The sequence below is a fragment of the Lepisosteus platostomus genome, chromosome 11 (assembly GCF_059453375.1).
Source record: "Lepisosteus platostomus isolate fLepPlt1 chromosome 11, fLepPlt1.hap1, whole genome shotgun sequence".
In the NCBI taxonomy this organism is placed as follows: Eukaryota; Metazoa; Chordata; class Actinopteri; order Semionotiformes; family Lepisosteidae; genus Lepisosteus; species Lepisosteus platostomus.
In genome coordinates, this window is record NC_142621.1 from 25,906,069 (window position 1) to 25,922,506 (window position 16,438).

A 16,438-nucleotide genomic window follows, 5' to 3' on the forward strand; every position below is an offset into this window, starting at 1 on the left:
TACTCCTCAAGCTGCCATTGATATGGAATCCCGGAGCACTGAGCAGCTCATGTGCACCAAAATGGACCAGTTAGAATCTTCACCTGTTATTGGTCGAACAGTCAGAAGTAAAAAACTGCAGTCTTCTATGACAAAGTCTCCAAAAGGATTTTTTCCAACAGTTCCAAGTGGGTTTGATAACAGTTTCCAGCCAGAAGACACTATGGATAAGCCCTGCTCATCACGTTCCCTAGGAGAAGCTGTTGGTGTGACACCTTGTTCTAATAAGAGAAAAGATTGCTTAGCTTCTGAGACCCCTGAGAAGCCTGGAGATTATCTGGTTCAAAGAGTCCAGGGTCTAGAAGGAGTACAGCATTGTAAGGCTTCAGGGAAGACAGTAAAGAAGACTAAGAAGAGCTCCTCAAGCCCAGACTGTATGAAAACACAACTTCTGGAGTCCTCGTCGCATGATGTGAAGGTTGATGAGCTGATGAGTGATATTAGAATCGCTAGTGAGCACAACAAAAAGGCAACACCCAGAGCTCAGTCTTCTGAAGTTTCTCTTGTTTCTTCTGAAATAGTACATGGAGTCACAGATAATCTGCTAAAGAAAATTCAGCTAAACTGTTCCAGCCCTGAGTCCAGTACTCCTCAAGCTGCCATTGATATGGAAACCCGGAGCACTGAGCAGCTCATGTGCACCAAAATGGACCAGTTAGAACCTTCACCTGTTATTGGTCGAACAGTCAGAAGTAAAAAACTGCAGTCTCCTATGACAAAGTCTCCAAAAGGCTTTTCTCCAACAGTTCCAAGTGGGTTTGAAAACAGTTTCCAGCCAGAAGACACTATGGATAAGCCCTGCTCATCACGTTCCCTAGGAGAAGCTGTTGGTGTGACACCTTGTTCTAATAAGAAAAAAGATTGCTTAGCTTCTGAGACCCCAGAGAAGCCTGGAGATTATCTGGTTCAAAGAGTCCAGGGTCTAGAAGGAGTACAGCAGTGTAAGGCATCAGGGAAGACAGTTAAGAAGACTAAGAAGAGCTCCTCAAGCCCAGACTGTATGAAAACACAACCTCTGAAGTCCTCTTCGCATGATGTGAAGGTTGATGAGCTGATGAGTGATATTAGAATTGCTAGAGAGCACAACAAAGAGGCAACACCCAGTGCTCAGTCTTCTGAAGTTTCCCTTGTTTCTTCTGAAATAGTACATGGAGTCACAGATAATCTGCTAAAGAAAATTCAGCTAAACTGTTCCAGCCCTGAGTCCAGTACTCCTCAAGCTGCCATTGATATGGAATCCCGGAGCACTGAGCAGCTCATGTGCACCAAAATGGACCAGTTAGAACCTTCACCTGTTATTGGTCGAACAGTCAGAAGTAAAAAACTGCAGTCTCCTATGACAAAGTCTCCAAAAGGCTTTTCTCCAACAGTTCCAAGTGGGTTTGAAAACAGTTTCCAGCCAGAATACACTATGGATAAGCCCTGCTCATCACGTTCCCTAGGAGAAGCTGTTGATGTGACACCTTGTTCTAATAAGAAAAAAGATTGCTTAGCTTCTGAGACCCCAGAGAAGCCTGGAGATTATCTGGTTCAAAGAGTCCAGGGTCTAGAAGGAGTACAGCATTGTAAGGCTTCAGGGAAGACATTTAAGAAGACTAAGAAGAGCTCCTCAAGCCCAGACTGTATGAAAACACAACCTCTGGAGTCCTCTACGCATGATGTGAAGGTTGATGAGCTGATGAGTGATATTAGAATCGGTAGTGAGCACAACAAAGAGGCAACACCCATAGCACAGTCTTCTGAAGTTTCCCTTGTTTCTTCTGAAATAGTACATGGAGTCACAGATAATCTGCTAAAGAAAATTCAGCTTAACTGTTCCTGCCCTGAGTCCAGTGCTGAAGATTTGAAAAGACCTCTGCAAACCCTGAGTGAAATGGTTATAAGTATTACTGAATCTGTGATCATGCAGTTATCAGCTGTTCCAGGAATTACTATAGGCACACCTGACCATGACAGATGCATCTTTATTCAGCCTTTGGATGCAGACCAAATGATTGAAAAAGTGTACAATGACTTGCTGCAAGAAAGTGGCTCCCTTATTGCATTATACGATGCAATAATGTCCAAAAATCAGGAAGTGTCCAAAGCCATTATTGTATCTTTGGTTAAAGAGCTCTCAAAGCTCTACTTTTCAACAGCTGAGTCTTCAGCCTTAGGTCCTTCTCCTTCCTTCATTACAAACGAAGCCACTAATGATGTGAACAGCAGTGAAAATGACACCTTTAACCTTGGTTGCCAAGAAAAGGGAATGTCACCTCCAGAGCCCGCTTCTGATATTCAACCACTTTCTGATATTCCCCTACCATATTCAGATATTGTGAAAAAAATTGTAACTAAACTGCTCTTAAGAATTCATCCTATTTCTCCAAAGAGGGAGAAGAAACAAGAACAGATTATGGATAGTTTATCTTGTTGGGAGCTCAGTGAATTTGCTGTGGGCATTATTGACAATGTGCTGAAGAAACTATTTACAGCCCCAGATACCTCAGAATGTAATCCAACAATGGGAAGCAATATCCAATGTGAGCTGGTTTCTGTCAAACAAGTGGCCAGCTGTATTTACAGAGAACTGCTGCAGAGTGCTGGTTCCAAAGACAACTTACAACAAGCAGTAGCAGCCAAGAGTGAGGCCCTGGCCCAAAAGATAGTTGATTCTCTTGTGAGAGAAATTATGAAGTTCCAACATTCAGATATCGAGTCTTCAGATGCTCCTCAAGCTGCCATTGATATGGAAACCCTGAGCACTGAGCAGCTCATGTGCACCAAAATGGACCAGTTAGAACCTTCACCTGTTATGTGTCAAACAGATGCAGTGAAAAATATCATGGCAAAACTGCTTTTGAAAATTCGCCCTGGATTCCCCAACCCAGAAAATTATTCTGGGGAACTGGAAGAGCTGTCCGAGTCTCAGGTCAGGGACCTGGCACTGAAACTCACCAAAGATGCGCTGAAGGAATTGACAAAGGTTTCCACTCTAACCATCAGTGAACCAAAGGCTGAAGAACATCTTCCATTACAGCAAGCCATCAAGAAAACCGTTAGCTCTGTTTACAGCAAACTGATGGAATCCATTGGCAGCAAGAAAGTATTACAAGTAGGAATTGCCTCACAGAATCCAGAAATGATCAAGGAAATGGCCTGTTGTGTGGCTAAAGAAACTATTGCAAATTATGGTTTACGAAGCGGGTGTTCAATTCCATCTTCACAATCTCTCATTTCTCAGAAAACCAGTAAGTCCACACAGGACAAAATTGTGGACACAAACGTAACTACAGTCAGAAGTAAAAAACTACAGTCTTCTATGAAAAAGTCTCCAAAGGGCTTTTCTCCAACAGTTCCAAGTGGGTTTGAAAACAGTTTCCAGCCAGAAGACACTATGGATAAGCCCTGCTCATCACGTTCCATAGGAGAAGCTGTTGGTGTGACACCTTGTTCTAATAAGAAAAAAGGTTGTTCTGCTTCTGAGACCCCAGAGAAGCCTGGAGATTATTTGGCTCAAGGAGTCCAGGATGTAGAAGGAGTACAGCAGTGTAAGGCTTCAGGGAAGACAGTTAAGAAAACTATGAAGAGCTCCTCGAGGCCAGACTGTATGAAAACACGACTTCTGGAGTCGTCTTCGCATGATGTGGTTGATGAGGTATGACCAACAGTTCCAAACCTGTAAAAATGTCTCTTATCAAAGTAGGATGGACCTGTTCTGTACCTAATTAACAGACATTTGTGTAGAAAGTACTGGAAAATGGAACTCTTATTTTGTAAATATGATGATAGTTTTGTTGTGCATTTTCCTTTACAATAAAACTACAAATCCAGATTTGTTTTCCCTAATACTGTATAACATCTCAGAAATATCCCTATTGTCAGTTCATAGCATACGTACTAAACTCACCTGTCTGTGGATGTCAGCTTTATCACTCAATTAGTACAAGAGCAATCAGGTGAGTTAATGCTACTATGGAGAGACTTGCTCACAGTATTGTCTACATTTCCAAACTGATATCTGCATCATAAAAAAAAATTGAGATGCATTATTTTCTATACATGCAATTTTAAACATTCACATTGATTTCTTATTTTATATTTCATTGTCTGCCTTTATTCTAGTGTTAACGTCAGTGCTAAAAACATATACACACCCCATAATCCTTATCTTCTTTTCCGTAAGAGAAGTGTTACTTGTTTTGATTTACTTTTAAAAATGAAACAACAATCACTGAACTGTAACTTTTTGTTTTTTTTTGTGACAGGAGTTGCCCGGACACTCATCTTGGTATGTGTACAATCCCAGCCTTAATAAGGACAAAAATCTCAGTCCAGCCCAAAGCAAGAGTGGTCTGCGCATTGACATAGCAAAACATTACATGACCCCAGTGCAACTGACCAAAACATCTGAGAGCAAAGGGCTTCTCTCGCACAGCAACATCCCCTTTGCAGTTAATACGCCGGATGAAGATGTGAATGTGAGCCAGAAAGTCAAGAAACATCCTTTGAAAAAGTTTGGCTCCATGCTAAAGCATAAGATCATGGGTAATAGGTCAAAAGACGTCAGAATTCAGAATGAAACAAATCCATCTTTGGAAAACTTAAGAGCCCAGGGAACATCCAGTGGACGCGGGAGCTGTGAAAGCTTTGGACCATTTAAAGTGCCTGATGAGTACACCGAGCCTCAAAAACACAAGGTATGGATTAGATACCCAAACTTAAATTATTAATTAATTTGGGCATTATTGTATTTTTAATATTAACACTACAGAAATTATTTGAATAGAATGCTCATTTGTACATCAAATAACATTCTAGAAGACATTCCTATTAATTGCAATAAACAAGAATAGCAACTGCTATGGTGGCCAATGCTGAATGTTCTGTGTGAATAATGACTACAAATTTATCAAGATCAATACAGTACGTAACAGTTCAAGTATAATACCTGTGGAAGAAATATTCCTAAATTGTTTTCTTTGTGTGCTCATACTGTAGTTCTTCAAAAAAGAAGTTTTTAGTTTGGACAGATTCAGTAGGAACAAGCCTCAGAACACTCCAGATGGTGAGTATTTAGTTTGTGACTGTGATTTTATTTTGTGTAGCACATTAGTGACAAGTGTGGTTCAGAATTAGACATTGGATGGAATTTATGTAGAATGGGGGAATTCATCTAAATTTAGAATCCTTTAAAAAACAAACTGATTTTTATACAAATTGGCCTTAAACTTCTGCAAACGTCACTTTTTATTGACACTGCTACCTCCATAGGAATGGTGAGGCAGAACTCCAAACTCCACTCTGATCAAGTGGTTAACTGTGCACCTCTACTCTTCCCTGATCTCTCTTCTTCTAAATAGTCCATTGTCCAGTGCATCAATCTTTGGCAGTCCTCTTCAACGGTACTCTATTTTCTCCATTTTCAGTGCCCTCCCTCATTCCCTTCTACAGTATCTCTCGGTTTAGTAAATATGACTAAATGTGACTTATATGACAAGATATAAGCTAATACATCTTCTTTTACAAGTAAAGTTATGAAAACCACTTTAGAACTAAACAACAGGATCGCTCATATGAAAATAAGACCCTAGCAGTAGTCAATATGGTTTTAGAAAAGGTCATTCTTCCTTTACCAACTTGTTAAAATTCTTCAAACAAGTCACAGCACTAAACACACAGAACGTACAAAATGATATGATTAGATTTTAAAGATGCTTTTGGTAATGTTCTTCTTAAATTAAAGGCAATAGGCATTTAGGGAAATTCATGTATTGAACTGGTTAAGGGACAGGTAATAGTACAGATCAGGGGTGAATAGTCCAATAGAAGATGACAGGAATAATAGTTATGAATGTGATTGAAATGACTGAAAAACAGTTGTCTAATAGCCAAATTATCACACACCTTTAATCAAATAGCTTCTTATTGAATAAACCTGACGTTAAGATGCCTCTGGGTAGAACTGTATCCAAAGTCTATCTGACCTGCTGCCATGGAATAAAGAAACTGGAACAGTGACATGTCAAACCACTCTGTGTTTCCAGGGATCCCTGGAATTCCAAACTCCAGGAAGATGCCAAAAAAACCATCTTTGCTGTCGAAGATGTCGACTGCTTTATCCAGAGCCTTTCTGTTATAATCCATCTGCCACCATCAAACATGTTTAACATGGAGGGGAAACTCCTTGCAATGCAAAATCAAAAAAGGAGTTTTAATGATGGGAACTACTGTTTCTGAAATAAAAATAATTGCATTCATGTTTTTGTATAAAGTTGTGTTATTCAAATAGGTGAGCACACTACCACATCCATGACCAGACACTTTTCAACTAAATCACAAAATGGTATGTTAGTTTTAATGTTGTCTGTAAATATCTTATTGGTGTACTACACCATTAAAAAAATAAGACATTCTTAGCCTTCATTATTCTATTCATAGTTATAGCAAGACCTGATTTACTGTAAGCATTCAAAATCCTCAAAGCTACTGACCTAGTGCACTTCATAAGATTGAGTAGTGAAACACGAACTAGGAAAACTATTTGGATTTTTAAAAAAATATAAGAGGTTTAAATAATCTACCAAACAGGGAAATGCATATTTTTATTCAAAGGGTTTGGGGCCTGGAACAAACATCCCAACTATGATGTGGACGCCGATATCCTGACGTCCTCAAAGAAAGGGTTATAACCTCATAGTTATTGTTTCATTTCAAATCCAATGTGCTGGAAAAGAGCCAAAACAGCAAAAAGTGTGTCACTGTCCAAATACTTATGAACTACACTGTATATTGGTTTTCTTTCTCACCGTACATCAGTTAAATATATAGTGTTTAAATGTCTTGGGTAATGTGTTGTGTCTATAAATGTATTATGTGTTATGTCTTTACCAGCCTGCAAAGCAAATTTCCCATCTGTGATTAAGTAAGAGACAGAAATCAAATTGGTTTCCGTAATGAACAAGTGCATTACTGGGACAAGTAATAGGTTTATTCCATGCTGAAAAGAGAAGAAAGAAAACAACATTTCGACCCTGAAGCCTTCTTTAGGTGTGACTTCAGGTGTGAGCAGGTAGCACCTGAAGAAGGCTCCACGGCCAAAATGTTGTTTTCTTTCTTCTCTTTTCAGCATGGAATAAACCTATTACTTGTTCCTTTGCAGCCTACGCATGCTGACGCAGTTTCCCACCTGAACTACTTCCAGTACATTACTGTATGCACAAAAATCTTTCTTTAGAAAATAAAATCATGTTTATTTAACGGTTTATGTATATAGTGCCTTTTTCCCTCCAGTGAATGAGAAAAGAAAAAGATGATCACTTTATGTGGAATGTCTCCTCCGTGAATTTTTGTTTTTCAGTGAAATTAAATGTTCATTTTTGTACCTAAGAGCAAGGCTCCCTGAAATGGCATTAACTTCCATTTTAACAGTAACATTAGCAAATGACAGGACAGCTACTTTCATAGACTTTTTCTGAACAATACAATAATACATCATAATAGCCAAATGAAACATGCTTAATTGAACTAATTATTTCTAGTTTAATTCAATTTCAATATTTCATTCATTTTTAGTTCAATTTAGTTTATTTTAGTTGATTTAAAGAGATCTCTAAAAATGCCTGAGCTGTATCACACAACAGGAGTGAACCTGGCTGAGTGGGGAAGATCCAACCTTTCCAGCGCAGGTTTTGCCAGCAGGTGGCAGTAAGTCACAAGACATGAAAACAATGTTTAACTACAGCAAAACACATTAACAATAGTAATGACAGAAAGATTTAAAACTATTGCTTAGATTCTCTGAGACCCATGATGTGATTTGACTTCATTTGGCTGGTGTCTTAATTTCAAAGTAACAATTTTACATTTCAAAATGAAAAACTAATTGAATACAGATGCAGCCATTCAAAGTTCGCGGTACAAACCCCATACCGCACGCAACTATGCACAAGCCCCCGCGCCGTACCGCGGTACGTGATTGGCTGGCCAAAATGATGACAGGGGCACTCGTGTGCATTGGTCGGTAGTGAAAAGATTTAATCATTAAATCTCTTTACTGTGCACGTTTCAATCCGCTTAGTATTGAATATTTATATGGAATTTTACAACTAAAGGGAAATTTTAGTAGCTGAGCATAAAAAGAATAGGAGCATAACGCATCTGAATGTCATAAACAATATTAATTTAGTAACATAAACATATTATGTAAACTGTATATTGCTGGTATTGGTAGTTTAAAGAAAAAATACACACCAGTATTCCATTTCTCCCTAAACATTTTAAGCATCAAAGTCTTACATGTGGTTATTTCGGAAATGTTTTTACGTCCTCCTTCTGACCATATTGCTGTGTGTTTATGTACTTTGTGAAAATGGATTGTTTTAACCTTTTCTGAGAATACGCTCGTTTCGGAGTAAACAAAAGCATACTTTTAGAATTTGATTAATAGGGAATATAATATGAAATCGGATAGCTAGCTAAAGAAATTAATAATAATATAACTATATTCATGTACTGTTGCACAAACAGTAGTATAAGACTTTCTATTGATATGTGTATGGCTGTTTCAGTACGTGATACGTGTCTGTTTCTGTTGCGTGATGGCTGAAATGACTGGCTTATAAGCCTGAGGGTGAGTGTTCAAATCCAGCCGTTGCTGTGAATTTTCTTTTAACAAATAAACATTTATGAAAAACTAAAATATCAAATATTATGGGCACTATATTGTCTCTGTCTCTATCTCTGTCTGTCTTTCTGTGCTGGCTGTGCCAAATTTCAATCCACAGTCTGAGTCTCTGTGTCTACATTGTTTGTTAACAAACTGGTTTCACAAGCCTTTTTCAACTTATTCATTTTCAAGGTAGAATAGGGCAAGTCTTCCAATGAAAGACAGTCCACTTTCCCCCCACGGACAGACTGACACATGTTTTCTTAGAAAAATAGATCACAACGTGAACCTCTGTCAGTCTTCTGTGTAAAAAAAATTCGTCTTGAACAACGTGGGTGCTGTTTTTAATAAGCTGCTGAGTAAAGAATAGGAATTTTCCTGCTGTCAGCAGTATTGTGTATATAGCTTTATGTACAGGCTGTGAAAAGTTTCACAAGTAGAGGTCTTTAAAATTACGTGGGTTTGTTTCTACACCCTGCAGTACCACTGTGTACATACTGTACAGTATGAACATGTTGTGATATTTAGAAATATAAAAAATTTCAATATAATGACAATAATATTTGCTATTTTAGTTTTCCAAAGAAATGTTTATTTGTTAAAAGAAAATTCATGTTGACAGCTGGGATCATACCTCCAACCTCAGCCTTATAAGTCAGTCACTTAAGCCATCACACCACAGAAAGTGACAGGTCATGCAGTGTAACAGCAATACAGATATCAATGGAAAGTCTTATACTACTTTTTGTGCAACAGTACATTAATATAATTATATCGTTATTAATTTATTTAGATATGCGATTCCATATTCTATTCCCTATTGATCAAATTCTAAAAGTATGCTTTTGTTTACTCAGATAACGAGCTTATTCGCAGAAAAGGTTAAAACGATCAATTTTCACAAAGTATATAAAACTACAATAATATGGTCAGAAGCAGCACATAAAACCGTTTCTGAAATAACCACATGTAAGACTTTGATGCTTAAAATGTTTAGGGAGAAATGGAATACTGGTGTGTATTTGTTCTTTAAAATACCAAGACCAGCCATATACAGTATAGTTTACATACAGTGATCTGTTTATGTTCCTAAATTAGTATCTTTTATGAGCACGTGAAAGGCATAGTGAATCGGTGATTCTCAAGACTTTGTATGATTGAAAACAAATGTGTGATCGGATCAACGAAATGCTGTGGTGTTACTTTTTGTCAATGAAAAAATAAAGTCTTTTCGTTTACAAAGACGATTACAAAGAATGTGGACCAGGGTAATACTTTGAGTTTAAAGCTTGTCCGAAGTCATTCATTATTACTATTAGTAATATCTTGGTAAAGACTTTGATTAATAAAATATTTCTGCATAATTAAAATATTTATTATAAAGGTGGTAGACTGCGTACTCTTGTCCAACTGACCAATCTTGCTTTCATAAAATATACCAACTTTTTAATGTCTAATGATTAACATGCTGTAATACACAGTTTATATTTGAAAGTCTAAAGAGTATACAACTTAAATTCTTAACTGAGTAAAGATTGTCCTTCAGCAGTGAGCAGGATTCGAAACCAGTTTTTTTCTGGTGACAACTCAAATGCTGTACATGAAAGTTTTATTAGCTCCACCTGCCAGTTTTACAAGGTGATTCTGGATACTATTAACATAATATAATTTGCATACAGTAAAGGGCGGTATGACGCGAAATGACGTGTTATGACGGTATTTGATGCGATATGCCTACCGCGTTGTACCGCAGCGTACCCCGCTCATTTTGAATGGCTGCATCTGTAGTTATATAAATCACCTTTTGTCATGTGCCATAGTCCATTAGGATTGTATTGCCTTTTGAGCACTATTTAATTTTGTTTTACAAAAAGGAACAATAAAAACAAAAAAAAGTTCTGGAGCTCAGTTTTAAAAAAGCAAAAAGTTCTATTCTATGAGAACCAATGTAGACAAAAAATATACAAATTAGTCACATTGTGCAATGAAGTTCAGATTGCACTTAGTGATATACTGTATACTGCACATCAAAAGACAAATATGATAAATTGCATGTTTTAGAAAAAGTGTATAGAATTTGGATATTGAATAAATCTTTTGTATTATCGACTTCAGTGATCATGAGTAACCATGAACACAGTTGAATCATGGTGACTGCTGCATAACCATTAAGTTGTCTCTATCTGAAAAAAACATATATAAAAGAACCACTGTGTCTAGCTTATGAAATTTATTGACAAGCTGGGCATAATGCCGAAGTACAGAGGCACCTTTGTGTCAGCAGTATATTGGGAGATGGATTAAGTAAGTGCATTTTAAACTGTAAGTAAACAAAAGGTATCTAACCTGGCAAGATCTTACAGTGAAATGAAGTCCATACAGTGATAGGCTACCATCATGCAGACTACGAGTCACACATCTTGCCAAGAGTTGCTCATCACTATCAACTGTGCTGGTCTGGAGAGGAGTGTCTAGTCACTACAGAACTCCACTTGTAGGAACTGATGCCAGCTTGACTACATGGACATGATACAGCATTGATGAAGTCCTGGCATCACACTTGCTTCCCCTCCAGTGACCTCAATCTGATGCGATCTGTTGTCCTGCTGGAATGTCATGTCCTCGTGCTGCTCAGGGAGCGTCTGTTTTCTCAAGTGCTGGGAATTGGACTGTTATTCTGTGGATGCCTTTCTCCCCAGACCCATGGAGCCCCATGGAACATCTGTGGGATGACTTTAGCATCCAGGGCAACAGAGATCAATGAACGGGCACATGCTTTTCCAGGTATTATGTGAGGAATGGGACAAAATCCCACAACACACCACCAGGAGCTGGAGCAAAGCATTGTCTTCAGCTCATTTTGCTTTCAACAGCACCAACACTCCTGTATCCCGAGGCTTAACAGTAGACACCCTGTTGATCAACCCAATTGGTTACAAATATTAAACAGCATAATTTGTAAATCCATAAATTGTCATTTTACTTAATACAGAATTTTTGCAATAACTTTAACATGAAAGTGTACATTCCAAAAAAATATATACAGTCGTTATCTACAACAAAAGCCATGAACATGACAAATGAATATTACAAAGACAACAACCCAGTGGTGTCAGATTCATTACTGTAGTGGGCTAGATTTGATTGATGTGCTTCAAGCAGGTCACACATACAATACAATAATGAAGTACTAGGTACCATTACATTATATTTGTCATGTTTTGTGGTTTTAGTGTTTATACAATGACATACCCACCTTTTAAATCCTATTAGACGTCAGTGTTTGTTACATGCTAATTTAGAAAAAGTTACTCATTCTTCAGGTATGAGTAACTGAAGTTTTTTTAGCTTTATTCACTGTAATTATTTTAAATGTTAAAGTCATGATAAAGTTTGGTAATTCAGGAGCCTCATTCACAGTGCTTTAGTGTTGAAGTCAACGGTTTCTGTGACATGAAGACATATAGAGAGGTTTGTCGTTTCCAGCATTTTTCCTGGAGATGACATGTGGTGAAGATAGATAGATATGACTTTATTGAACCCAAAGGCAAATTGATGTGTTACAGCAGTCCAGCCCAAGACAAGCAAAAACAGACATCAGAATAGTTATAAAACAAAAGACAACAAAATCAATAAATAAAAAATAAATACATAGGTGTGTGCAAAATGTGATGATCATAGTCACTGTAAAAACAATAAAATATGTGCAAAATGTGCATAGGTTTATACAGACTGATTGTCCAAAAAGTACAATGGAGCAAACATGCTGTCCATAGACGAGCAAATGAAGGGCTAACAGTCCTAGCCTAGGGCAGCGTTATACACCCTGACAGCCGCCGACCTGCGGAAACGTTCCCTTGAACACCGTAGCTGGAGCAGCCTGTTGCTAAAAGTACTCCGCTTTTAATAACAGTCCCATGAAGCTGATGAGAGGCGTCGTTCATGATGGCTGTGAGCTTGGTCAGCATTCTCCTCTCAGCCACCACCTCCATGGGGTCAAGGCTCATCCCCAACACAGAGCCAGCCTTCTTGATAAGTTGATAAGATCAAGTCAGTTGTGCCTCTTGATGTTATAACTCTACACTGAAGCTCAACCAGGCATATTGTGAGTAAAGGTGTAGTGCTAGGGTGCACAACTACTAGCTGGAGATCCACAGTCCACCTGTTCTTTTTCAGTAGGTCTCTTTAAATCACCACCGAAACACCTGGGCACAGGGGTTAATCTGGTTTGTTTAGGCAAATAATTATGGCAATTTGCTAGTTAGGAAATGAAAGCCTTTAGACATTTCAAACCTTCAAGGCTGGAATTGTGCTCCCCTGGCACAGAAACTTAAGTGTTATAAGGAGAAAATGAAAACAAGCATTTTGAAAAACAAAAAAGGGTCCCTCTTATTTGGATTAATAGTTTCAAATACAAATGTTTTACCTCTGTAGTTTTTAGCCTGATTGAAAACTAGATATTTAGGAAAACATGAGACGTGTTACTGGAGTGCTGGGAATACTCTTTCTCTGGAACAGGCTGCCCTGCCAGATTAATGAGGCTGCTAAGCAAATAAATGCTCTGGGTGGGCCAAATGATTTCCTCATATTCGTGACTTTCCTTACATTGTCCAGAACCTGATGAAAACCATTAACATTTCCTAGGTGCCCAATTCAAAATCTTATTAGCCTGGAGTAAAGCATTCTGCATTTAAAAGAGAGAATTGAAGAAAACGTTTTAGCCCAAGAGTCAATACATGTATTACAATGTATTTTTTTAATCAAAGGGTTGCTATAAGAAGAGATCTGTCACAATAGTAAGGTTCTTAAATAACAGTAGGTTTTACATAGTCCTGAATATAGGGATCTATCCTCTTTCTCTATCACAAGTGTGTGTGCAGCCTGGGCATTTTTGTTCCTTTCCATTCCCTAGTCCTTGTTGATGCAGATCCTTAATTCTTTAAGCAGTGAGTTAAAGAGTTAATCAATGGTCAGCTAAGTAAATCAAACAGGATGCAGTTGTTCATCCTTGCTATAGGAAGGAGGGGCACAATAGCTGCAAACCACAGTGATGCTGATAAGTCTTTAACACCTAGTCTTATTGTTAATGAGACCAAAATACCTGTAAATGTAACAAGAACCCACAAAAGAATGCATTAAACAGAAAGGTCTCCAGTTAAAAATGATTTTGCATCAGGTGGTTTCACCCTCAAATGACAGCTTGGAATCACTGGGCTTTGGAGGATCCCTTGGTGGTCTGTGATTAAAACAAAACACAACCACCCAAAACAACAGTCACAAGTGTGCTCTTTACATACCAAACTGCCCCCTGCATGGGCTGATGGGATTTCATGGCTCATCAGCCCTCCTGTCAGAGAGAGATCCTTTGTGGTGAAGCTCCCTCCCACCCTCTGGGAACCCCTGACCACCTGCAAACACAGCCCACTCCCCTGACACCAGGCTGCCTCCTGACTCCCTTTGCCACTGAACGCAATTAACACTCTCCTAATCTCCTGCCTGCTGTATGATTGTGCCTGTCGAACACAATTAGCATCTACAGGTCTTTGTCCTGACCAGAGCTATAAGGCTGGGGGCTTGCTGACAGAGTGTTGTGCTGTCAGGTCGCAGGGATGGTACACATTTCCTCCCCAGCAGATCAGAACCTGGCCGTTTTTCTTCTTGACCTGTTATCTGACGTTATCTGTAGAGGCCCAAACAGAGGAAAAGGTGTAAATGCATTGTGCAGGTTCAGTAATTCACCTGTTAAATCTCAACGAAGTTCACCTTGGCGGATTTATTGTGGTTTTTGCACTTGCACTTTGGTTTTAAATCATTTTGCTTCTGTTTCCTGTGGTTCTGACAAGGTTTCACAGTGCTTTATTATATTGGTCCATGGTATTACTACAGAGCACATTCCTTAAAAAAGTATACTGTAGCATGGTATTCCCATAGTTCTGTGTAGGAAAGCACCATTCCGCATATTAAAACTACTCCAAAACTATAGTGAAGCCATTATTGTATTACAGCCTCTCTCATTTAATGCTAACCCTCCGCATTATGTCTGAACAATATTTCTTAAAATCAAAGTTTTAGTGAGAACTAATTAACCTTGTTTAATGGCTGCTTTTCTCAGCACTAGGCTCACACAGAAGTCAGGAATATTCCTGACAGGAATACACTATTAGGCATAAAATGTATATTGATGGAGTTGTGTTGACGTTGACAGAACTATGAAAATTAGTGTCCACATGTTGCATCACATATTGTTTAATCCACTATGCAGTATAGATATAAAAACATGAATGGAAACAGATACCATTGTGAAATAACTTATGTTAATGTAAGATTGTTTATTATACTTTATAAATTAGAGAATAACATTGCTGGAGGTGGAAGGGAACGATGATAATGTGAATGACGGTGACTGGGTGTCTATCTTTCTCTGGTATATAGATGACAGTTGCTAGGGGAAAATTGTATTTGTTTAAAAGTTAGCTGTGTTAAGCCTAGGACACAACCTGTTATTTTCTGTACCGTCGTGCTGGCACAGAGTAAAAAAAAATGGATGCAGTCTCTTTCTCTGTCTGAGGATGCATACTCGAAGTTATTTATCAAGAAGTCCCAATAACGATGTCTCTGAAGTGCTGACTTGTAGAGTAGAAGCAGGGTAGTTCAGATTTTGATCCAGAGGAAGATGAGGGAACATCAGTAAGCCGTGAAGTTAAAACCTTTTCTGGATTCTCCCTTTGCTTGAGGGCTAACCCCCACATTTGTAAATCGTAATATATGAATTTGTGGTGCCCAAAATGTGGGTCGATCCTTGGTTTAAAGTCTCATCCAAAATACGGCTTCTTCTGCAGCGTTGTACCTTGTAAATCTGTGAAGAAAAGGGTTTGGAATTTCTGAACCAGAAGAGTGCATCACACAGTGCATCACACCATCAGCAGTGGTGGATCGATCCCAGTATTGTCTAGTTGGATCCTTGCTTGCTTTAAGAGATCTGAGGATATCTGGCTCTATAACAGAATAAGCTGATGACTACTGTAGTTGTGTGTGATGTCTCCAGGTACACGCATGGTAGAAACATGCCACTGAAACCCCCTCTGTGTGCGATTCTGAAGGTTTTGAGGAAGTGCTTTGAGTCTCTTTCTTTCAGTTGTGTTGAGCAACTGCCTTGTTGTCATGCATGCTTGGGCTTGCTTTCATTTAGAGCTTTGCTTTGAAATCATTTATCCGGTAAATAATTCACCATTATTATAACAGCTTCTCAGCTGAGACTGGCGATACAGTAACAGCTGACAATTATACAGTTACAGGAAAGGAGCAGAGGCTCAGAAAATAAAGAATGACGCTTTGCTTCTCGTTTTCCATTCCAGCCGCCAGAGTGGGTGCTTTTGTGAACAGTGGGCCACAGACACAATAGACTGAATTTCACTGCCATTGTGCTTGTGTTGTGTTTCTTTGGTGTTATTGAGGTGTAAAGTTGTAAATGGGTATATTTGGAATGCCACATGAGGGATATGGAAATAGGGTCTGAAAACAAAGATCTAATTTCAGATCGCTGACTGCTATAGCAATGGATTTGTTTTGATTTTTGCCCCAGAAAAGTAGAGGGGAATTTTCCCCTAGAAAGATACAGTTCCAGGCTCAACTTTATAAGATCACAGTGTCCTTACCACCACATCATGTCGTCCATTTTTGTCTTTTAACAGTTTTTCAGTTATGCCTTTGTGCTATGTTCAGTGAACTGAATTTGAGATAATGATGTCAATA

The 16,438-nt window shown here is 38.5% G+C and overlaps 2 protein-coding genes and 1 long non-coding RNA gene across 4 annotated transcripts in view; 2 read left to right on the forward strand and 1 right to left on the reverse strand.

Annotated features, from left to right (window-relative positions):
* Window positions 1–16,438, forward strand: part of LOC148652254 (uncharacterized) — a 58,029-nt gene that overhangs the window by 32,352 nt on the left and 9,239 nt on the right. The gene's annotated exons all lie outside the window — the stretch shown is intronic.
* LOC148652256 (uncharacterized) lies at window positions 1,895–6,278 on the forward strand. The gene is made up of 4 exons (XM_088597526.1): window positions 1,895–3,676; window positions 4,287–4,718; window positions 5,020–5,086; window positions 6,066–6,278. The coding sequence occupies exons 1-4, from the start codon at window positions 1,913–1,915 to the stop codon at window positions 6,158–6,160; spliced, it is 2,358 nt and encodes a 785-aa protein (XP_088453652.1). The 5' UTR covers window positions 1,895–1,912; the 3' UTR covers window positions 6,161–6,278.
* The window catches only part of LOC148652257 (uncharacterized), a 75,753-nt gene continuing 72,728 nt past the window's right edge, over window positions 13,414–16,438 (reverse strand). The window contains exon 4 of one of the 2 annotated variants that reach the window (XR_015925041.1): window positions 13,414–14,366. This is a non-coding gene — a long non-coding RNA (uncharacterized LOC148652257). Of the gene's footprint in view, window positions 14,367–15,483; window positions 15,543–16,438 lie in introns of those variants that run through there. The other variant, XR_015925042.1, reaches the window with a different exon arrangement.

Bases quoted from the DNA above. Each gene is read 5' to 3' on its own strand.
- LOC148652256 (XM_088597526.1), top strand. From the start codon at position 1,913: ATGGTTATAAGTATTACTGAATCTGTGATCATGCAGTTATCAGCTGTT. The intron at 3,677-4,286 runs GTATGACCAACA...TTTTTGTGACAG, and splicing joins CGCATGATGTGGTTGATGAG to GAGTTGCCCGGACACTCATC. The intron at 4,719-5,019 runs GTATGGATTAGA...CTCATACTGTAG, and splicing joins CCGAGCCTCAAAAACACAAG to TTCTTCAAAAAAGAAGTTTT.